Source organism: Coregonus clupeaformis, unplaced genomic scaffold, assembly GCF_020615455.1.
Source record: "Coregonus clupeaformis isolate EN_2021a unplaced genomic scaffold, ASM2061545v1 scaf0259, whole genome shotgun sequence".
NCBI lineage: Eukaryota > Metazoa > Chordata > Actinopteri > Salmoniformes > Salmonidae > Coregonus > Coregonus clupeaformis.
Genome location: NW_025533714.1, coordinates 167,501 through 190,774, shown reverse-complemented (window position 1 = coordinate 190,774; position 23,274 = coordinate 167,501). Strand labels below are relative to the sequence as shown.

The 23,274-nt window shown below is 52.5% G+C and overlaps 1 protein-coding gene and 2 long non-coding RNA genes across 5 annotated transcripts; 1 reads left to right on the top strand and 2 right to left on the bottom strand.

Moving 5' to 3' along the window:
- Window positions 1-393: 393 nt before the first annotated feature.
- LOC123484287 lies at window positions 394-1,324 on the bottom strand. The gene is made up of 2 exons (XR_006658472.1): window positions 1,284-1,324; window positions 394-1,047 (listed from the first exon to the last, which is right to left on the bottom strand). It is a non-coding gene; the product is annotated as an uncharacterized LOC123484287 (long non-coding RNA).
- Window positions 1,216-2,969, top strand: LOC121559241. 2 transcript variants are annotated; one of them, XR_005998719.2, is made up of 3 exons: window positions 1,216-2,107; window positions 2,298-2,670; window positions 2,707-2,969. It is a non-coding gene; the product is annotated as an uncharacterized LOC121559241 (long non-coding RNA). The 2 variants fall into 2 exon arrangements; XR_006658471.1 differs by having other exon boundaries at window positions 2,080-2,107; window positions 2,298-2,371; window positions 2,446-2,969.
- A 3,575-nt stretch (window positions 2,970-6,544) lies between these two features.
- On the bottom strand, window positions 6,545-15,475 carry rlim (ring finger protein, LIM domain interacting). 2 transcript variants are annotated; one of them, XM_041872534.2, is made up of 4 exons: window positions 15,379-15,475; window positions 11,467-11,701; window positions 9,043-9,144; window positions 6,545-8,872 (listed from the first exon to the last, which is right to left on the bottom strand). In XM_041872534.2, exons 2-4 carry the CDS (start codon window positions 11,633-11,635, stop codon window positions 6,996-6,998), a joined length of 2,148 nt encoding a protein of 715 aa, XP_041728468.2. In that variant the 5' UTR covers window positions 11,636-11,701; window positions 15,379-15,475; the 3' UTR covers window positions 6,545-6,995. The 2 variants fall into 2 exon arrangements, with proteins under 2 accessions (XP_041728468.2, XP_045070391.1); XM_045214456.1 differs by having other exon boundaries at window positions 11,467-11,698.
- Window positions 15,476-23,274: the final 7,799 nt, after the last annotated feature.

Here is a 23,274-nt window from a genome sequence, read left to right as displayed (position 1 = left end):
GAACGTGGCCCTCTCCACATCATCCCCCTGGGAACGTGGCCCTCTCCACATCATCCCCCTGGGAACGTGGCCCTCTCCACGTCATCCCCCTGGGAACTGAAATTCTGTGGGTATCAACAATAATACAATATATTCTTAAACTAAAAGGCAGAAGGAGAAGTGGAGACGGCAGAATGTATTTCCTGATAATGAGAACATGCCCTTGGTGAACATAGGGATATTAGACTACAGGACTGGTCTGGCTCCCAAATGGCACCCTATTCCCTTTATAGAGCACTAATGTTGACCAGAGCCCTGTGGGTGTCCCAAAGGCAGTGCACTATAGGGAATAGGGTGCCATTTGGGACACTCCCAACACACTGCAGTAGAAGGCCATGATGAAGACAGCCAGGCTAGTAGGGAAGCGCTGCCAGAAAGACAGAATACATTTAATTTACAGCTGGTCATTATCAACAATAACAGAGCTTCAACCACCCAAAACTTTATTTATACAGGGAGGAGGTAATGACGGCAACCGTGAGAACACATGGAACCTATAGAATAATGTGATGTCATCATGGCATAGAACGCTCCCTCCCTCCGTCTGCACGTACAGCCAACCTATAGCATCCTACAGTCCCACCGCTCGCCAAGAAATAGTGCTATCGGAATGTACAGAAAGAACCAAGCTCTAGCAAATAAAAAGCTTAACACATTTTGAAAAGGGAACAAGTCTTCATTTTAAGTGTGAATATTCAGTCTACAATATTTTAGAAATAATAATATACAAGTTTAGAATATTCCGCTTTGTTTTTCCTCTTTGTAGTTATTGCACTGGTGTTCCAGATATGAAGACGTCTCTCGGTGCTAGACGTTCTAGGCATAGACAGAGGACAGAGACCTGGCCTGGGTCTAAGCTGGCCTGCCTGGCTCTATCCTGGCCTGACTGGGTCTAAGCTGGCCTGCCTGGGTCTATCCTGGCCTGCCTGGGTCTATCCTGGCCTGCCTGGGTCTATCCTGGCTCTAACCTGGCCTGCCTGGCTCTATCCTGGCCTGCCGGGCTCTATCCTGGCCTGCCTGGGTCTAACCTGGCCTGCCTGCCTCTAACCTGGCCTGCCTGCCTCTAACCTGGCCTGCCTGCCTCTAACCTGGCCTGCCTCTAACCTGGCCTGCCTGGCTCTAACCTGGCCTGCCTGGGTCTATCCTGGCCTGCCTGGGTCTAACCTGGCCTGCCTGGCTCTAACCTGGCCTGCCTGGCTCTAACCTGGCCTGCCTGGCTCTAACCTGGCCTGCCTGGCTCTAACCTGGCCTGCCTGGGTCTAACCTGGCCTGCCGGGGTCTAACCAACACATGGAACTCATAATAAAAGTGATTCCCAAATGGCCCTATATAGAGCACTACTTTAGATCAGAGTCCTATGGGTAGTGCACTATAAAGAGATAGGGTGGCGTTTGGTACGGCCCCATAATGCAGCCGTCTGTTCACTTCCTGGTGATATTGCAGCAGAACCAACAGGTTGTCATGGTGACGTCACAGGGTTAGGATCACTGGGTTTATTATCATTCAGGGCCCGTATCACAGTGGGACTGCTGATCAGAGGTCATAATGAATCGGATTATATGGCCTGATCCTAGATGAGCAGTCCTACTGGGAGATGCTTTGTGGATCCAGGCCAGGTCATGATGAAACACTGTCAGAGGGCATGTGATGGGCTGGAGTTAGACTAAATGCCCACATCCCATCTCAACGACGCTTCAACACAATTCATAATCAATAATCAGTACAATCAATCCGATGTCATGAATATGATGCAATACGATTCCAAATAAACTGATAGCTAAGAATTCCAAACTGAATCCAAGTCCGTCACATCTTGTGTTCTCCCCATTAAAGCCTGTACAACATTCTACAGTTTTAACTTAAAAACTAATTCTGCAAGCTTTGACACACCAACAGCCAGTGAGACATTCCAGAGTATTGATAAATGCAGTTAGTCTTTCAGGTGGAGAGCAGGGTCAGGTGGGGACAGTGGAGTCCTTTTTGGGGTAAGACAGGTAAGGGAGAGTGGGGTCTGTTAGTCCTCTCAGGGTAGGTAAGGGAGAGTGGGGTCTGATGGCCAACAGGGTAGGTAAGGGAGAGTGGGGTCTGTTAGTCCTCTCAGGGTAGGTAGGGGAGAGTGGGGTCTGATGGCCCTCTCAGGGTAGGTAGGGGAGAGTGGGGTCTGATGGTCCTCTCAGGGTAGGTAGGGGAGAGTGGGGTCTGATGGCCCTCTCAGGGTAGGTAGGGGAGAGTGGGGTCTGATGGTCCTCTCAGGGTAGGTAGGGGAGAGTGGGGTCTGTTGGTCCTCTCAGGGTAGGTAGGGGAGAGTGGGGTCTGATGGCCAACAGGGTAGGTAGGGGAGAGTGGGGTCTGTTGGTCCTCTCAGGGTAGGTAAGGGAGAGTGGGGTCTGATGGCCAACAGGGTAGGTAGGGAGAGTGGGGTCTGTTGGTCCTCTCAGGGTAGGTAGGGGAGAGTGGGGTCTGATGGTCCTCTCAGGGTAGGTAGGGGAGAGTGGGGTCTGATGGCCAACAGGGTAGGTAAGGGAGAGTGGGGTCTGTTAGTCCTCTCAGGGTAGGTAGGGGAGAGTGGGGTCTGTTAGTCCTCTCAGGGTAGGTAGGGGAGAGTGGGGTCTGTTAGTCCTCTCAGGGTAGGTAAGGGAGAGTGGGGTCTGATGGCCAACAGGGTAGGTAAGGGAGAGTGGGGTCTGTTAGTCCTCTCAGGGTAGGTAGGGGAGAGTGGGGTCTGATGGTCCTCTCAGGGTAGGTAGGGGAGAGTGGGGTCTGTTAGTCCTCTCAGGGTAGGTAAGGGAGAGTGGGGTCTGATGGCCAACAGGGTAGGTAAGGGAGAGTGGGGTCTGTTGGTCCTCTCAGGGTAGGTAGGGGAGAGTGGGGTCTGATGGTCCTCTCAGGGTAGGTAGGGGAGAGTGGGGTCTGTTGGTCCTCTCAGGGTAGGTAGGGGAGAGTGGGGTCTGTTGGTCCTCTCAGGGTAGGTAGGGGAGAGTGGGGTCTGATGGTCCTCTCAGGGTAGGTAGGGGAGAGTGGGGTCTGATGGTCCTCTCAGGGTAGGTAGGGGAGAGTGGGGTCTGATGGCCAACAGGGTAGGTAGGGGAGAGTGGGGTCTGATGGCCAACAGGGTAGGTAGGGGAGAGTGGGGTCTGATGGTCCTCTCAGGGTAGGTAGGGGAGAGTGGGGTCTGTTGGTCCTCTCAGGGTAGGTAGGGAGAGTGGGGTCTGTTGGTCCTCTCAGGGTAGGTAGGGGAGAGTGGGGTCTGTTGGCCAACAGGGTAGGTAGGGGAGAGTGGGGTCTGTTGGTCCTCTCAGGGTAGGTAGGGGAGAGTGGGGTCTGTTGGTCCTCTCAGGGTAGGTAGGGGAGAGTGGGGTCTGTTGGTCCTCTCAGGGTAGGTAGGGGAGAGTGGGGTCTGATGGCCAACAGGGTAGGTAGGGGAGAGTGGGGTCTGATGGCCCTCTCAGGGTAGGTAGGGGAGAGTGGGGTCTGATGGCCCTCTCAAGGTAGGTAGGGGAGAGTGGGGTCTGATGGCCCTCTCAGGGTAGGTAGGGGAGAGTGGGGTCTGTTGGTCCTCTCAGGGTAGGTAAGGGAGAGTGGGGTCTGATGGTCCTCTCAGGGTAGGTAGGGGAGAGTGGGGTCTGTTGGTCCTCTCAGGGTAGGTAGGGGAGAGTGGGGTCTGATGGCCAACAGGGTAGGTAGGGGAGAGTGGGGTCTGTTGGTCCTCTCAGGGTAGGTAGGGGAGAGTGGGGTCTGTTGGTCCTCTCAGGGTAGGTAGGGGAGAGTGGGGTCTGATAGTCCTCTCAGGGTAGGTAGGGGAGAGTGGGGTCTGATGGTCCTCTCAGGGTAGGTAGGGGAGAGTGGGGTCTGATGGTCCTCTCAGGGTAGGTAGGGGAGAGTGGGGTCTGATGGTCCTCTCAGGGTAGGTAGGGGAGAGTGGGGTCTGATGGTCCTCTCAGGGTAGGTAGGGGAGAGTGGGGTCTGTTGGTCCTCTCAGGGTAGGTAGGGGAGAGTGGGGTCTGTTGGTCCTCTCAGGGTAGGTAAGGGAGAGTGGGGTCTGTTGGTCCTCTCAGGGTAGGTAGGGAGAGTGGGGTCTGTTAGTCCTCTCAGGGTAGGTAGGGGAGAGTGGGGTCTGTTGGTCCTCTCAGGGTAGGTAGGGGAGAGTGGGGTCTGTTAGTCCTCTCAGGGTAGGTAGGGGAGAGTGGGGTCTGTTAGTCCTCTCAGGGTAGGTAGGGGAGAGTGGGGTCTGTTGGTCCTCTCAGGGTAGGTAGGGGAGAGTGGGGTCTGTTGGTCCTCTCAGGGTAGGTAGGGGAGAGTGGGGTCTGTTGGTCCTCTCAGGGTAGGTAGGGGAGAGTGGGGTCTGATGGCCAACAGGGTAGGTAGGGGAGAGTGGGGTCTGATGGCCCTCTCAGGGTAGGTAGGGGAGAGTGGGGTCTGATGGCCCTCTCAGGGTAGGTAGGGGAGAGTGGGGTCTGATGGCCCTCTCAGGGTAGGTAGGGGAGAGTGGGGTCTGTTGGTCCTCTCAGGGTAGGTAAGGGAGAGTGGGGTCTGATGGTCCTCTCAGGGTAGGTAGGGGAGAGTGGGGTCTGTTGGTCCTCTCAGGGTAGGTAGGGGAGAGTGGGGTCTGATGGCCAACAGGGTAGGTAGGGGAGAGTGGGGTCTGTTGGTCCTCTCAGGGTAGGTAGGGGAGAGTGGGGTCTGTTGGTCCTCTCAGGGTAGGTAGGGGAGAGTGGGGTCTGATAGTCCTCTCAGGGTAGGTAGGGGAGAGTGGGGTCTGATGGTCGTCTCAGGGTAGGTAGGGGAGAGTGGGGTCTGATGGTCCTCTCAGGGTAGGTAGGGGAGAGTGGGGTCTGATGGTCCTCTCAGGGTAGGTAGGGGAGAGTGGGGTCTGATGGTCCTCTCAGGGTAGGTAGGGGAGAGTGGGGTCTGTTGGTCCTCTCAGGGTAGGTAGGGGAGAGTGGGGTCTGTTGGTCCTCTCAGGGTAGGTAAGGGAGAGTGGGGTCTGTTGGTCCTCTCAGGGTAGGTAGGGAGAGTGGGGTCTGTTAGTCCTCTCAGGGTAGGTAGGGGAGAGTGGGGTCTGTTGGTCCTCTCAGGGTAGGTAGGGGAGAGTGGGGTCTGTTAGTCCTCTCAGGGTAGGTAGGGGAGAGTGGGGTCTGTTAGTCCTCTCAGGGTAGGTAGGGGAGAGTGGGGTCTGTTGGTCCTCTCAGGGTAGGTAAGGGAGAGTGGGGTCTGTTGGTCCTCTCAGGGTAGGTAGGGGAGAGTGGGGTCTGTTAGTCCTCTCAGGGTAGGTAGGGGAGAGTGGGGTCTGTTAGTCCTCTCAGGGTAGGTAGGGGAGAGTGGGGTCTGTTGGTCCTCTCAGGGTAGGTAGGGGAGAGTGGGGTCTGTTGGTCCTCTCAGGGTAGGTAGGGGAGAGTGGGGTCTGTTGGTCCTCTCAGGGTAGGTAGGGGAGAGTGGGGTCTGTTGGTCCTCTCAGGGTAGGTAAGGGAGAGTGGGGTCTGATGGTCCTCTCAGGGTAGGTAGGGGAGAGTGGGGTCTGATGGCCAACAGGGTAGGTAGGGGAGAGTGGGGTCTGTTGGTCCTCTCAGGGTAGGTAAGGGAGAGTGGGGTCTGTTAGTCCTCTCAGGGTAGGTAGGGGAGAGTGGGGTCTGTTGGTCCTCTCAGGGTAGGTAGGGGAGAGTGGGGTCTGTTGGTCCTCTCAGGGTAGGTAGGGGAGAGTGGGGTCTGATGGCCAACAGGGTAGGTAGGGGAGAGTGGGGTCTGTTGGTCCTCTCAGGGTAGGTAGGGGAGAGTGGGGTCTGATGGCCCTCTCAGGGTAGGTAGGGGAGAGTGGGGTCTGTTGGTCCTCTCAGGGTAGGTAGGGGAGAGTGGGGTCTGATGGCCAACAGGGTAGGTAGGGGAGAGTGGGGTCTGTTGGTCCTCTCAGGGTAGGTAGGGGAGAGTGGGGTCTGATGGCCAACAGGGTAGGTAGGGGAGAGTGGGGTCTGTTGGTCCTCTCAGGGTAGGTAGGGGAGAGTGGGGTCTGATGGCCAACAGGGTAGGTAGGGGAGAGTGGGGTCTGTTGGTCCTCTCAGGGTAGGTAGGGGAGAGTGGGGTCTGATGGCCAACAGGGTAGGTAGGGGAGAGTGGGGTCTGATGGCCAACAGGGTAGGTAGGGGAGAGTGGGGTCTGATGGCCAACAGGGTAGGTAGGGGAGAGTGGGGTCTGATGGCCAACAGGGTAGGTAGGGGAGAGTGGGGTCTGATGGCCAACAGGGTAGGTAGGGGAGAGTGGGGTCTGATGGCCAACAGGGTAGGTAGGGGAGAGTGGGGTCTGATGGCCAACAGGGTAGGTAGGGGAGAGTGGGGTCTGATGGCCAACAGGGTAGGTAGGGGAGAGTGGGGTCTGATGGCCAACAGGGTAGGTAGGGGAGAGTGGGGTCTGATGGCCAACAGGGTAGGTAGGGGAGAGTGGGGTCTGATGGCCAACAGGGTAGGTAGGGGAGAGTGGGGTCTGATGGCCAACAGGGTAGGTAGGGGAGAGTGGGGTCTGATGGCCAACAGGGTAGGTAGGGGAGAGTGGGGTCTGATGGCCAACAGGGTAGGTAGGGGAGAGTGGGGTCTGATGGCCAACAGGGTAGGTAGGGGACAGTGGGGTCTGATGGCCAACAGGGGACAGTGGCATCTCTTTCTCATGTCTCTTCCTACAGTCTGTGAGGACACCACCTTCCTTCCTGTCAGTCTCTCCGTCTTGTCTGTCTCTCTCTCTTGTCTGTTTTGTCTGTCTCGTCTGTCAGGTCTCGTCTCTCTCTGTCCAAACACTGGCATGTCAGTTGGATAAAACTCACTGATGGCTTAAAAATAAAAACATGAACAATGTAAATGGTCTGACTAGGAGAAAGGCCTGCAGAACTGAAACTGTGTTATATACTGGAGGTGTCTGTCTGGAGCAGTGGTTGGCCGCCTGGCCCGGTGACCCCTGACCTCTGACCCTGCCGGTTAGACCACACTCTCCCGGTTAGCAGACACCAGCACGGCCCTGCGGCAGATGGGACAGGTGGAGTTCTCAGACAGCCAGCGGTCGATACAGTGAACATGGTACTCATGGGAACAGGGTAACTTCCTCAACTTGTTCCCCTCAGCATACTCTGTGATACACACACTGCAGGTCTTCAGAGCATCACTCTCCCCAAAGTTCCTGGTGGAGAGGTTGTCGATCTGCTCCTTGGTGAGTCCTCTGGGCTGTTCCTCATCCTCATCATTCAGGAGGAAGAAGTGAGCAAGGCGGAGGAAGGGCAGTGACCCTGGTTCCTCCAGACTGATGGGGGCGCGGGGCCGAGCTCTACCCCCCACCCCTAAACCTATCCCTGGGGCCAGACCTAGACCAACCCCCTCCTCCCCCTCCTCTGTCCTTGCCTCCCCGGCTCCTCCCACACTAGGCCCGCCCACTGAGACAGGAGGCTCCACCCCCACGCCGGCTACTCCCCCCTCGGGAGTGTTGAGCGCCTCGGCCAGGTCGGCAGCGCCGGTGGGGTTACCGGCGCCACGGTTTGAGTCCGAGGAGTCCGAGTCTGAGTCCATGAAGTAGCTGAGCTCTCCGAAGCCGGTCATGATCTGTCGTATCATGGTCTGTAGGGCCATAGAGGTGGCCTCTCCCAGCCCTGCGTCACTGATCCTCCTGATGGGGATCCGGATGGTGCTGACGTATGTCCTCACACCTGCACGCTCTGACCGGGAGAAGGTCCTGCGGAATCCCCCCCTCTCACTCTCGTACAGGAAGGTGTTGTTGGAGTTCTGGGAGCGTGAGCGGGTTCTGTTAGCAATGCTGTCCCTCTGGCGGTACTCACCTGGACGCACGCGACGCACCTGCAGGTCCAGCATGATGGTGGGGGGGCGTGGTCCTGCTGCCCCCTCCTGGGCTGGGGCGGTAGGGGGCTCTGGGGCGGTCCCAGACCCTGTTCCGGCTGACTGGGCCTCGTACTCTGCGGTGCTCTGCCGGGACAGAACATGCTGTCGAGTCCGTGAGCTTCCCTCTGCCGGGGCCTCGGGGGGCAGGGGGGCGGGGCTGTGTGAGGGGGTGGCGTTGGGCACGTGGCGGGGGAGGCCGTCCAGGTGGTCCAGGGTGAGAGGGGAACGGCTGCGTGTGGTGCGAGCCCTGGTCCGGCGCTGCTCGGGGCTACGGCTGCGGGCTCGTCTCTGGCCTCGTCGCGGAGGCTCCTCAGAGGGAGGGCTGGGAGCGGCTGGAGGGGACTGCACCACGGGACTGGCTGGTCTGGAGACAGGAGGGGTGGTGATGGCAGGGCTGGAGACAGGAGGGGTGGTGGCGGCAGGGCTGGAGACAGGAGGCGTGGTGGTGGCAGGGCTGGAGACAGGAGGCGTGGTGATGGCAGGGCTGGGGGGCTGTGGGACCACCTCTACTACTAACTCTGGTACCATCTCTGCTTCTACTTCAGCCTCTGGCTCCATCTCCACTTCTGGTTCCACTATGACAGCCAGCTCCTCCACAACTGGTTCCTCCAGCACCTCTCCTGTCTCCATGGGCGCCTCAGTCCCTGCCTCCGTCCCTGCCTCCGTCCCTGCCTCAGGCTGGACCTCCACTCCGACCACTGCCTCCACCCCATCACCAGGTGCTTCTGCTGGGGCTTCCTCCTGTGCCTCCCCCTCGGCGCGGGCCTGCTGCTCAGCCAGGTTACGGTTAACGTTGATCTCCAGGCTGAACCGGAAGTCTCCGCTGTTTGGGTTGGTCCGGCTCACCGCCCGCCAAGACTGGTTGCCTCGGTGACCACTGCGGGTGGTGTTGCCTGTCCGCCTGACGGTGTTCAGCCAATCCAAGAGGGTGTCGCCGTTAGACGGGTCCTCTGGACCTTCCGCCGGTTCTAATAGAAGACAGAACATGTCAACATTCTAATTGAAAACAAAACAGTATTTGTTGTTTGCAGTGACTTTGTTGTTCTGGCAATTTCACCATTAAGGATTCCATCTTTAAAAGTAGCCAAATTTGAATTTCTGCTTGAATGACATAATGAAAAGTTCAGCCGTGCCTTACCTCCTTCTCCAGTCTCAGTGCTGTTGATGCTAGGCTGCGGCTGCTCTGGCCCATCCTTAATCTGCTGCAGCCGACTCAACAACTCCTCCGCTGTGATCTCACCTAGGAGGGATGAAACTACAACTCACTATACAGACACTGGTTCATTTAGTACCGTAAATACCCTAGTACTCAACAACTCCTCCGCTGTGATCTCACCTAGGAGGGATGAAACTACAACTCACTATACAGACACTGGTTCATTTAGTACCGTAAATACCCTAGTACTCAACAACTCCTCCGCTGTGATCTCACCTAGGAGGGATGAAACTACAACTCACTATACAGACACTGGTTCATTTAGTACCGTAAATACCCTAGTACTCAACAACTCCTCCGCTGTGATCTCACCTAGGAGGGATGAAACTACAACTCACTATACAGACACTGGTTCATTTAGTACCGTAAATACCCTAGTACTTGCCCATAAAGCTGTAGTATGTCTCCTGGTTACACAGCAACAGGACAGTAATGAGAACCACCAGACTTACCAGGACAGGCCCTGTCCTATCACCACTCTCCCCAGGAAAGATGCTCCACCAAACACACTCCACTGGCCTGATGTGGCGTCTTCGGTTGTCCGCAGGCTTTGGTTTTTCAGCACACCATGATAAGAAAAACTACAACCTGAGACAACAACCTTAGATAGCCAATCTAAAAAGCTGACTGAAAAAAATCATTCATTCTGCAGTAGAAAAATAAGGACTACATGAAACAGAAAGTGAAGAGCAAGGCGGTTGAAAATCTGTTAACCCTCTGAGATATGTCTTACAGGTGTGGGAGTCCATCTCTACACTGCTCTGTTAACCCTCTGAGATATGTCTTACAGGTGTGGGAGTCCATCTCTACACTGCTCTGTTAACCCTCTGAGATATGTCTTACAGGTGTGGGAGTCCATCTCTACACTGCTCTGTTAACCCTCTGAGATATGTCTTACAGGTGTGGGAGTCCATCTCTACACTGCTCTGTTAACCCTCTGAGATATGTCTTACAGGTGTGGGAGTCCATCTCTACACTGCTCTGTTAACCCTCTGAGATATGTCTTACAGGTGTGGGAGTCCATCTCTACACTGCTCTGTTAACCCTCTGAGATATGTCTTACAGGTGTGGGAGTCCATCTCTACACTGCTCTGTTAACCCTCTGAGATATGTCTTACAGGTGTGGGAGTCCATCTCTACACTGCTCTGTTAACCCTCTGAGATATGTCTTACAGGTGTGGGAGTCCATCTCTACACTGCTCTGTTAACCCTCTGAGATATGTCTTACAGGTGTGGGAGTCCATCTCTACACTGCTCTGTTAACCCTCTGAGATATGTCTTACAGGTGTGGGAGTCCATCTCTACACTGCTCTGTTAACCCTCTGAGATATGTCTTACAGGTGTGGGAGTCCATCTCTACACTGCTCTGTTAACCCTCTGAGATATGTCTTACAGGTGTGGGAGTCCATCTCTACACTGCTCTGTTAACCCTCTGAGATATGTCTTACAGGTGTGGGAGTCCATCTCTACACTGCTCTGTTAACCCTCTGAGATATGTCTTACAGGTGTGGGAGTCCATCTCTACACTGCTCTGTTAACCCTCTGAGATATGTCTTACAGGTGTGGGAGTCCATCTCTACACTGCTCTGTTAACCCTCTGAGATATGTCTTACAGGTGTGGGAGTCCATCTCTACACTGCTCTGTTAACCCTCTGAGATATGTCTTACAGGTGTGGGAGTCCATCTCTACACTGCTCTGTTAACCCTCTGAGATATGTCTTACAGGTGTGGGAGTCCATCTCTACACTGCTCTGTTAACCCTCTGAGATATGTCTTACAGGTGTGGGAGTCCATCTCTACACTGCTCTGTTAACCCTCTGAGATATGTCTTACAGGTGTGGGAGTCCATCTCTACACTGCTCTGTTAACCCTCTGAGATATGTCTTACAGGTGTGGGAGTCCATCTCTACACTGCTCTGTTAACCCTCTGAGATATGTCTTACAGGTGTGGGAGTCCATCTCTACACTGCTCTGTTAACCCTCTGAGATATGTCTTACAGGTGTGGGAGTCCATCTCTACACTGCTCTGTTAACCCTCTGAGATATGTCTTACAGGTGTGCGAGTCAGTTCCCTGGGGGTACCCAGCAGTTTGTTGTCTAACGAGGTGTGTTAAAGGAGTGTTATAGGTTTATAACAGGTGTTACTACACGTGTATCCCCTGTAGCTCAGTTGGTAGAGCGTGGCGCTTGCAACGCCAGGGTTGTGGGTTCGATTCCCACGGGGGGCCAGTTTGAAAAATGTATGCACTCACTAACTGTAAGTCGCTCTGGATAAGAACGCCTGCTAAATGACTAAAATGTAAAATAAAAATAAATAAAAAATGGTATTAAAGGAGAGGCAGTTACCTGGGGTACCCAGCAGGTTGTTGTCTCTCATTAGCCGGTAGTCCGCCTCACTCAGGTTGTTGACAAACTGGTAGAAGGCCTCCTCCCGGTCTAGTCGGTCCCGCTGCCGACTGCGCTGGGCCTCTGGTTGGTCACTGGCGCCCGGCTCGGAACTGTCGGAGCCCTCCATCAGGTGTCGAAGGGAGAGAAGTTGGAGATAAACGCTGTCTGTCGCTGAGTCACCACGATCCAGCTGCTAGGGATAATGACATTTATTTTTACATCAGCAGTTTTCAAAAAGTGCTTTTCCAGCAGCCCGGCCTAGACACCAAAGCACAAGCAAGAACTCAAGAGCCAGGAAAAAGTCCCTGGAGAGGAAGCAGGCTCAGAGAAGGGGACATCGCCATCCTCTTCTGGCTGGACCGGGTCAACAACAGGTAGAGAATAGAAATGCACAGCTGCATCTGTAACAGACTGACACAGCAAAGAGGCAGCAGAGCAAACACTGGCTGGGTATTGGTGGGGAAGGCCACAGACAGAGCAAACACACTGGCTGGGTATTGGTTGGGAAGGCCACAGACAGAGCAAACACACTGGCTGGGTATTGGTGGGGAAGGCCACAGACAGAGCAAACACTGGCTGGGTATTGGTGGGGAAGGCCACAGACAGAGCAAACACACTGGCTGGGTATTGGTGGGGAAGGCCACAGACAGAGCAAACACACTGGCTGGGTATTGGTGGGGAAGGCCACAGACAGAGCAAACACACTGGCTGGGTATTGGTGGGGAAGGCCACAGACAGAGCAAACACTGGCTGGGTATTGGTGGGGAAGGCCACAGACAGAGCAAACACACTGGCTGGGTATTGGTTGGGAAGGCCACAGACAGAGCAAACACACTGGCTGGGTATTGGTTGGGAAGGCCACAGACAGAGCAAACACACTGGCTGGGTATTGGTGGGGAAGGCCACAGACAGAGCAAACACACTGGCTGGGTATTGGTGGGGAAGGCCACAGACAGAGCAAACACTGGCTGGGTATTGGTGGGGAAGGCCACAGACAGAGCAAACACACTGGCTGGGTATTGGTGGGGAAGGCCACAGACAGAGCAAACACTGGCTGGGTATTGGTGGGGAAGGCCACAGACAGAGCAAACACACTGGCTGGGTATTGGTGGGGAAGGCCACAGACAGAGCAAACACACTGGCTGGGTATTGGTGGGGAAGGCCACAGACAGAGCAAACACACTGGCTGGGTATTGGTGGGGAAGGCCACAGACAGAGCAAACACTGGCTGGGTATTGGTGGGGAAGGCCACAGACAGAGCAAACACACTGGCTGGGTATTGGTGGGGAAGGCCACAGACAGAGCAAACACTGGCTGGGTATTGGTGGGGAAGGCCACAGACAGAGCAAACACACTGGCTGGGTATTGGTGGGGAAGGCCACAGACAGAGCAAACACACTGGCTGGGTATTGGTGGGGAAGGCCACAGACAGAGCAAACACACTGGCTGGGTATTGGTGGGGAAGGCCACAGACAGAGCAAACACACTGGCTGGGTATTGGTTGGGAAGGCCACAGACAGAGCAAACACTGGCTGGGTATTGGTGGGGAAGGCCACAGACAGAGCAAACACTGGCTGGGTATTGGTGGGGGAAGGCCACAGACAGAGCAAACACTGGCTGGGTATTGGTGGGGAAGGCCACAGACAGAGCAAACACTGGCTGGGTATTGGTGGGGAAGGCCACAGACAGAGCAAACACTGGCTGGGTATTGGTGGGGAAGGCCACAGACAGAGCAAACACACTGGCTGGGTATTGGTGGGGAAGGCCACAGACAGAGCAAACACACTGGCTGGGTATTGGTGGGGAAGGCCACAGACAGAGCAAACACACTGGCTGGGTATTGGTGGGGAAGGCCACAGACAGAGCAAACACACTGGCTGGGTATTGGTGGGGAAGGCCACAGACAGAGCAAACACACTGGCTTGGTATTGGTGGGGAAGGCCACAGACAGAGCAAACACTGGCTGGGTATTGGTGGGGAAGGCCACAGACAGAGCAAACACTGGCTGGGTATTGGTGGGGAAGGCCACAGACAGAGCAAACACACTGGCTGGGTATTGGTGGGGAAGGCCACAGACAGAGCAAACACACTGGCTGGGTATTGGTTGGGAAGGCCACAGACAGAGCAAACACACTGGCTGGGTATTGGTTGGGAAGGCCACAGACAGAGCAAACACACTGGCTGGGTATTGGTTGGGAAGGCCACAGACAGAGCAAACACACTGGCTGGGTATTGGTTGGGAAGGCCACAGACAGAGCAAACACACTGGCTGGGTATTGGTGGGGAAGGCCACAGACAGAGCAAACACACTGGCTGGGTATTGGTGGGGAAGGCCACAGACAGAGCAAACACACTGGCTGGGTATTGGTGGGGAAGGCCACAGACAGAGCAAACACTGGCTGGGTATTGGTGGGGAAGGCCACAGACAGAGCAAACACTGGCTGGGTATTGGTGGGGAAGGCCACAGACAGAGCAAACACTGGCTGGGTATTGGTGGGGAAGGCCACAGACAGAGCAAACACTGGCTGGGTATTGGTGGGGAAGGCCACAGACAGAGCAAACACTGGCTGGGTATTGGTGGGGAAGGCCACAGACAGAGCAAACACTGGCTGGGTATTGGTGGGGAAGGCCACAGACAGGAGACTGATCAGATTCATGACATACAGCACATCTAATAAAACAATTATTATTGTTATACAAGGCAAAAAAGCAGAGCTAGTCACCCCTACATTCATCAACAAATAGATGAAGACCGGTTAACTAGCGTTCAGTCGACTACAGTTAACGTAATGAGGACGTTTCAGATAAAGGAAAAATATTGCTGGCCATCCTTTACTCCGACGCCACAATATGTCACATCCTTTAAAAGCATCATCTAAACGGAATCCCTTGTTTTAATTACAAATCAGCAGCCAGTCAGACCAAAGTCAAGAAAAACAAAATGGAATCATCTGGCGAGCTAACAATTAGCATGCTTACTAGCTAACAACCTCAGCAGAAAATGGCATCTGAAAGATGGACAGACAACTCCGTTAGCTAGCTACATCTCAACATTTACCGTTGCAAAACCATAACTAGCTAACAATACACTAACAACATCCTTCTTTTATGATTTCAAGTTGTGACCATGGCAAACATTTCAAGTTGACAAGACTCAATTTAGCTAGCTTGTTAGCGCAGGATAAACATTTGGCTAGCTAGCAGACCAGCTAACGTTGGCTAACAGGCTAACGATAAACTTTTAAATTTGCAGTCATTCGTGGAATTAGCTAGCTAACGTTGGCTAGCTCTTGTGATGTCTTTTGTGTACGCTAAATACAGACATCCACTAACACCAACAATTGTGATTAAGCTATCCTCTATAAATGTATTAGCGTACAAGATGGAAGCAACTTGACGTTTTTGTTGTTGATAGCTGGCGCAACCGTGACTAACTGGCTAGTTAGCTAGTGAGTAAATAAATGAATACCTCGAAACAATTTTAACTAACTAACTATATGACATCAGGAATAAGGAAGACTGACATATTTTCACCAACATGAAACTAAGCCATTAAGGTTCAAATAACGTTGGCTATCTCGCTAACTAACATTGTCCCTTTCAATATATATGTTTTTCACGTTGTTAGCTAACTAATTATAATCAACACCAATTAATTAGTTAGCTAACTGATTAAGCAAGCTAGTCAGTTAGCGAACACCTTCCGAAGCCGCAACGACAGTTACTGATCGATAGCTGCTTGCTAAGCGCTACCTAACGTTAGTTGACCGCTAACGTTAGCTAGCTAACAGGTTAGCACAATTTAACGACCCACTTTATATTTTAAAACACGAGTTAACAAAATCTAAATATGTCATAATTTCACAGTACCTGTCTTGTATTTCTGTCGTTATTCCTTATTTTGGACTTTCGTAGTTTTATTCTCACAAATTCGCTTGACTAGTTGGGTACGGTCTCAGGATTCCATTTTCTCAGGGATCTTCCGGAAACTGGGGGAGCATGAGACGGAAGGAGGATGTTTGTTTTTGGTCTCTACTTTGACCGCAGCGCCACGCTGTGGTGAGAGGTGCAATTGTCAACAACAGATAAATTATTGCATTCAACATTAAGGGTGTACTTTTTCGATGAGGTTTAACGGCGGTTGGCATCCAATTTGTTGCATTACCGCCACCTACTAGACTAGAGTACAACTCCCTTATATTTTGCTTGAAAAATAAAATAAAGAAATACCCATACCATCTAACACTACACTCACAAATTCAAAAATATTATTAATAATTAACACCACCCTACTCCACTATTTAAATATATGAATTCCTACCTCATGCCCTCAACCTGAAATGATGGAACATCACCAATTAACACTCCCTGTAACTCTTCTGATGTCAAGTCTAGCACACCCAAATACCTCTCTGCAGCTGCCACCACAACCTCAATTTTCTTCGACTTACGTTCCATCCCTGCAGTACAATTAATAACCATTGCTATAAATGCCAAAAATCCAATCTTACTTGTTGTCCTATCCCTCTGTACTGGTACAGATCTACTACTCCCACCACTCCTCCCCCTTGACCCATCTTCCTCTACTTTCTTCCCTGCCTCCGCATATGACAACTTCTTCACTACTCTTACCCTGGAAACCTCAACCTGCCTCTCTCGCACGGGACATTTCTGATCCCCAGCAATTAGCACATACCACTACTTTCCTCAATGCTGCACATTCCTTTGTCTCATGCCCTTCTGCACACTTCTCACACCTTGGAACCTCCCTCCTACACACTGCTGCCACATGCCCATAAGTTTGACACCTGTAACATCGTAATGTATTCGGCACATAAGCTCGTACAGGATAACTTATTTATCCTAACTTCACTTTGTCAGGCAAAGACTCAACTTCAAAACTCAAAAGAACAGACAACGACTCTTCTGTTTTCCCACTGTCGCCGCCCTGTTTGCGTCACACCAAACAACGAGCATCACAAACACTGGGAATCTTCCCCTTCAGTTGGTCCACTTTTACATTTACTGCTACCCCCTTTCAATGGCGCCCTTTGCTTGAGAGCAAAACAATTCACAATTCTTTCCCCCATTTGTTTAACTCTGAGCGCCTTCTCCCTCTGACCAACAGAAACACAAACAATTATCACTAGACCACTTCTGGTTACCCTCACCGATTCCACTTTACCCAACGCTTTTTTCACCCACCATGAAACCACTAATGGATCAGCCAAAAGGCAAGGATCCACTTTTTCCATAAACTTCCCTCCTACTGTCACAGACTCATCTTCATCCTGACCCTCTGTGCAAACCTCTGGCTCTGAGTACTTCACCACACCTACCACCTCCGATCCTTCACCCTCATTCTCTTCCATTTCTCCTCCTGTCTTCAGCTCACTTTGCTTACATTTTCTACCGTTCTTCTTTAACAAACCTTCTCCCTTTTTCCCGCCATTTTTAACCGACTCAAGCTCACAATCTTCCTCCCTCTCTCTCTTAGACCTCCTCTGCCTCTCTTTTTCCCTCCATTCCTCCTCCGTCATCCAAGTATAACTCTCCTTATGATAACACTGCACTTCTCCTGACATACATCTGTTTCTTGCTTTCTCAAGGGACTCCATTTACGAGGCTCTCCCCCTTCACGCCCATCTTCTCCGTGCCGTCTACGCTAAAGTCAACTGTATACTTCCTAGTGAACAGCTAAAGATGGTTTACTTGCTAGCTTTGTCTGTGTATTCTGTGTGTTTTCCTCTGTCGAATCCATTAAGGGTGTAATAAATGTAGCATCAATATTAACAACTTCTAGGCTACTACTACAACTAATCATCATCAAAGGGATGTCTGATTTACACTTTACGTCATTTACCAGACGCTCTTATCCAGAGCAATTAGGGTTAAGTGCCTTGCTTTAGGGCACATCGACAGATTTTTCGCCTAGTCGGCACTGGGATTAGAACCAGCAACCTTTCGGTTACTGGCACAACGCTCTTACCCACTAAGCTACCTGCCGCCCTGATCTACCTGTAAATGAAAAAAGGATCAAAGACCATGTCCTTTACAACCAGGATGTAGCCCCACCAAATGCCAGTTAGTGGCATGCATCTAGGCCTACTAAACCCTGTAGTCCACGCAGGTGGATTGGGAACTTCCCATAGTGACAGACAGATAAGCAGCGTTTAGCCTGAAGCAGAGTCATGCTGTAGACTACAGACAGATAAGCAGCGTTTAGCCCGAAGCAGAGTCATGCTGTAGACTACAGACAGATAAGCAGCGTTTAGCCTGAAGCAGAGTCATGCTGTAGACTACAGACAGATAAGCAGCGTTTAGCCTGAAGCAGAGTCATGCTGTAGGCTACAGACAGATAAGCAGCGTTTAGCCTGAAGCAGAGTCATGCTGTAGACTACAGACAGATAAGCAGCGTTTAGCCTGAAGCAGAGTCATGCTGTAGACTACAGACAGATAAGCAGCGTTTAGCCTGAAGCAGAGTCATGCTGTAGGCTACAGACAGATAAGCAGCGTTTAGCCTGAAGCAGAGTCATGCTGTAGGCTACAGACAGATAAGCAGCGTTTAGCCTGAAGCAGAGTCATGCTGTAGACTACAGACAGATAAGCAGCGTTTAGCCTGAAGCAGAGTCATGCTGTAGGCTACAGACAGATAAGCAGCGTTTAGCCTGAAGCAGAGTCATGCTGTAGACTACAGACAGATAAGCAGCGTTTAGCCTGAAGCAGAGTCATGTGTATAGGCTACAGACAGATAAGCAGCGTTTAGCCTGAAGCAGAGTCATGCTGTAGACTACAGACAGATAAGCAGCGTTTAGCCTGAAGCAGAGTCATGCTGTAGACTACAGACAGATAAGCAGCGTTTAGCCTGAAGCAGAGTCATGCTGTAGGCTACAGACAGATAAGCAGCGTTTAGCCTGAAGCAGAGTCATGCTGTAGACTACAGACAGATAAGCAGCGTTTAGCCTGAAGCAGAGTCATGCTGTAGACTACAGACAGATAAGCAGCGTTTAGCCTGAAGCAGAGTCATGCTGTAGACTACAGACAGATAAGCAGCGTTTAGCCTGAAGCAGAGTCATGCTGTAGACTACAGACAGATAAGCAGCGTTTAGCCTGAAGCAGAGTCATGTGTATAGGCTACAGACAGATAAGCAGCGTTTAGCCTGAAGCAGAGTCATGCTGTAGACTACAGACAGATAAGCAGCGTTTAGCCTGAAGCAGAGTCATGCTGTAGACTACAGACAGATAAGCAGCGTTTAGCCTGAAGCAGAGTCATGCTGTAGGCTACAGACAGATAAGCAGCGTTTAGCCTGAAGCAGAGTCATGCTGTAGACTACAGACAGATAAGCAGCGTTTAGCCTGAAGCAGAGTCATGCTGTAGACTACAGACAGATAAGCAGCGTTTAGCCTGAAGCAGAGTCGTGCTGTAGGCTACAGACAGATAAGCAGCGTTTAGCCTGAAGCAGAGTCATGCTGTATAGGCTACAGACAGATAAGCAGCGTTTAGCCTGAAGCAGAGTCATGCTGTAGACTACAGACAGATAAGCAGCGTTTAGCCTGAAGCAGAGTCATGCTGTAGACTACAGACAGATAAGCAGCGTTTAGCCTGAAGCAGAGTAATGTGTATAGGCTACAGACAGATAAGCAGCGTTTAGCCTGAAGCAGAGTCATGCTGTAGACTACAGACAGATAAGCAGCGTTTAGCCTGAAGCAGAGTCATGCTGTAGACTACAGACAGATAAGCAGCGTTTAGCCTGAAGCAGAGTCATGCTGTAGACTACAGACAGATAAGCAGCGTTTAGCCTGAAGCAGAGTCATGCTGTAGACTACAGACAGATAAGCAGCGTTTAGCCTGAAGCAGAGTCATGCTGTAGACTACAGACAGATAAGCAGCGTTTAGCCTGAAGCAGAGTCATGCTGTAGACTACAGACAGATAAGCAGCGTTTAGCCTGAAGCAGAGTCATGCTGTAGGCTACAGACAGATAAGCAGCGTTTAGCCTGAAGCAGAGTCATGCTGTATAGGCTACAGACAGATAAGCAGCGTTTAGCCTGAAGCAGAGTCATGCTGTAGACTACAGACAGATAAGCAGCGTTTAGCCTGAAGCAGAGTCATGCTGTAGACTACAGACAGATAAGCAGCGTTTAGCCTGAAGCAGAGTCATGTGTATAGGCTACAGACAGATAAGCAGCGTTTAGCCTGAAGCAGAGTCATGCTGTAGACTACAGACAGATAAGCAGCGTTTAGCCTGAAGCAGAGTCATGCTGTAGACTACAGACAGATAAGCAGCGTTTAGCCTGAAGCAGAGTCATGCTGTAGACTACAGACAGATAAGCAGCGTTTAGCCTGAAGCAGAGTCATGCTGTAGACTACAGACAGATAAGCAGCGTTTAGCCTGAAGCAGAGTCATGCTGTAGACTACAGACAGATAAGCAGCGTTTAGCCTGAAGCAGAGTCATGCTGTAGACTACAGACAGATAAGCAGCGTTTAGCCTGAAGCAGAGTCATGCTGTAGACTACAGACAGATAAGCAGCGTTTAGCCTGAAGCAGAATCATGCTGTAGGCTACAGACAGATAAGCAGCGTTTAGCCTGAAGCAGAGTCATGCTGTAGGCTACAGACAGATAAGCAGCGTTTAGCCTGAAGCAGAGTCATGTGTATAGGCTACAGACAGATAAGCAGCGTTTAGCCTGAAGCAGAGTCATGCTGTAGACTACAGACAGATAAGCAGCGTTTAGCCTGAAGCAGAGTCATGCTGTAGACTACAGACAGATAAGCAGCGTTTAGCCTGAAGCAGAGTCATGCTGTAGACTACAGACAGATAAGCAGCGTTTAGCCTGAAGCAGAGTCATGCTGTAGACTACAGACAGATAAGCAGCGTTTAGCCTGAAGCAGAGTCATGCTGTAGACTACAGACAGATAAGCAGCGTTTAGCCTGAAGCAGAGTCATGCTGTAGGCTACAGACAGATAAGCAGCGTTTAGCCTGAAGCAGAGTCATGCTGTAGGCTACAGACAGATAAGCAGCGTTTAGCCTGAAGCAGAGTCATGCTGTAGACTACAGACAGATAAGCAGTGTTTAGCCTGAAGCAGAGTCATGCTGTAGACTACAGACAGATAAGCAGCGTTTAGCCTGAAGCAGAGTCATGCTGTAGACTACAGACAGATAAGCAGCGTTTAGCCTGAAGCAGAGTCATGCTGTAGACTACAGACAGATAAGCAGCGTTTAGCCTGAAGCAGAGTCATGCTGTATAGGCTACAGACAGATAAGCAGCGTTTAGCCTGAAGCAGAGTCATGCTGTAGACTACAGACAGATAAGCAGCGTTTAGCCTGAAGCAGAGTCATGCTGTAGACTACAGACAGATAAGCAGCGTTTAGCCTGAAGCAGAGTCATGTGTATAGGCTACAGACAGATAAGCAGCGTTTAGCCTGAAGCAGAGTCATGCTGTAGACTACAGACAGATAAGCAGCGTTTAGCCTGAAGCAGAGTCATGCTGTAGACTACAGACAGATAAGCAGCGTTTAGCCTGAAGCAGAGTCATGCTGTAGACTACAGACAGATAAGCAGCGTTTAGCCTGAAGCAGAGTCATGCTGTAGACTACAGACAGATAAGCAGCGTTTAGCCTGAAGCAGAGTCATGCTGTAGACTACAGACAGATAAGCAGCATTTAGCCTGAAGCAGAGTCATGCTGTAGACTACAGACAGATAAGCAGCGTTTAGCCTGAAGCAGAGTCATGCTGTAGACTACAGACAGATAAGCAGCGTTTAGCCTGAAGCAGAGTCATGCTGTAGACTACAGACAGATAAGCAGCGTTTAGCCTGAAGCAGAGTCATGCTGTAGACTACAGACAGATAAGCAGCATTTAGCCTGAAGCAGAGTCATGCTGTATAGGCTACATATATGGCTCTGGCCTGAAGCCGTTCTCCACCATGAAGCGTCAATCAACCATGACAGAGTGATTAGGGTCATTAAATAACCGTGGCAACAATGAGATAACTCTTGTCTGCATCCCAAATGGCAACTTATTTCCTATATAGTGCACTACTTTTGACCACGGCCGATAGGGCTCTTTTCTAAAGTAGTGCACTATGTAGGGAATAGGGTACCATTTGGAACACAGGTCTGCAGTGGCTGGAGGATCATCATGCTGTTTCACTCCCATCAGAGTCTCACTTAAACACAGCCTATGGTACTGCAGGTGCAGTTATAACGAAGCACTACAGTATAATAATATAATATGCCATTTAGCAGACGCTTTCATCCAAAGCCACTTACAGTCATGCGTGCATAAATTTTTTTGTGTATGGGTGGTCCCGGGGATCGAACCCACTACCTTGGCGTTACAAGCACCGTGCTCTACCAGCTGAGCTACAGAGGACCGGAGTAGTAGTAGTAGTAGCTGTAGCAGTAGTAGTAGTAGTAGTAGTAGTAGTAGCAGCAGTAGCCGCTGCTGCTAGCTCTGCTGCTAGCAGCAGCAGCAGCAGCAGCAGCAGTAGCAGCAGCAGCAGCAGCAGCAGCAGTGCTGTTGCAGAGCAGTAGCATGAGCAGCTGCTGCTGCCGTGTGCCGCAGCAGCCGCCGCAGCAGCAGCAGCCCGCTGCCAGCGCGCTGCGCTGCAGCAGCAGCAGCAGCAGCTGTGCAGCAGCGCAGCAGCAGCAGCAGCAGCTGCTGGGCAGCAGCACAGCAGCAGCAGCACATGCAGAGCAGCAGCAGCAGCAGCAGCTGCAGCAGCACAGCAGCAGCCGCTGCCGCAGCAGCAGCAGCAGCGGCAGCAGCAGCAAAGCAGCTGCTGCCGCAGCAGCAGCTGCAGCAGCAGCAGCAGCAGCAGCAGCAGCGGCTGCTGCTGCTGCAGCTGTTGTGCCGCTAGCAGCAGCAGCAGCGTTGTGCAGAGCAGCAGCGCAGCGCTCTGCCGCAGCAGCAGCAGCAGCAGCAGCAGCAGCAGCAGCAGCAGCAGCAGCAGCAGCTGCTGCCGGCAGCAGCAGCAGCTGCTGCGGCTGCTGCTGTGAGCAGCAGCAGCAGCAGCAGCAGCAGCAGCGCAGCAGCAGCAGCAGCACCGGGCAGCAGCGCTGCAGCAGCAGCAGCAGCAGCAGCAGCAGCAGCAGCAGCAGCAGCAGCAGCAGTTGCTGTAGCAGCAGTGCCTCGCAGCAGCAGCAGCAGCGTGCTGCTGCTGCTGCGCAGCAGCAGCAGCAGCAGCAGCACAGCAGCAGCAGCAGCAGCAGCAGCAGCAGCAGCAGCAGCAGCAGCAGCAGCGGTTGCGCTGCTGCAGAGCAGCGCCGCTGCAGCAGCAGCAGCAGCAGCAGCAGCAGCAGCAGCAGCAGCAGCAGCAGCAGCAGCAGCAAACGTTGTCGCTGCAGCAGCAGCAGCAGCAGCAGCAGCAGCAGCAGCAGCAGCAAGGTTGCAGCTGCTGCAGGCAGCAGCAGCTGCAGCAGCAGCAGCAGCAGCAGCAGCTGTTGCTGCTGCCGCAGCAGCAGCAGCAGCAGCAGCAGCAGCAGCAGCGGCAGCTGCTGCAGCAGCAGCAGCAGCGCAGCAGCAGCAGCAGCAGCAGCAGCGCTGCTGTTGCTGCTGCTGCTGTAGCTGCCCGCAGCAGCAGCAGCAAGCTGCTGCTGTAAGCAGCAGCAGCAGCGCGCCGGCAAGCAGCAGCAGCAGCAGCAGCAGCAGCAGCAGCAGCAGCAGCAGCGCTGCTGCCGCAGCAGCAGCAGCAGTTGCTGCTGCCGCCGCTGCTGCAGCAGCAGGCTGCTACAGCAGCAGCGCAGCAGCAGCAGCGGCGGCA

What these genes read in the sequence shown, in the direction of transcription:
- rlim (XM_041872534.2), bottom strand. Translation starts at nt 11,635, where the DNA reads ATGGAGGGCTCCGACAGTTCCGAGCCGGGCGCCAGTGACCAACCAGAG. An exon ending in CAACCTGCTGGGTACCCCAG is followed by an intron (nt 9,145 to 11,466) that starts GTAACTGCCTCT and finishes CATCCCTCCTAG; the next exon opens with GTGAGATCACAGCGGAGGAG. An exon ending in CACTGAGACTGGAGAAGGAG is followed by an intron (nt 8,873 to 9,042) that starts GTAAGGCACGGC and finishes GTCTTCTATTAG; the next exon opens with AACCGGCGGAAGGTCCAGAG.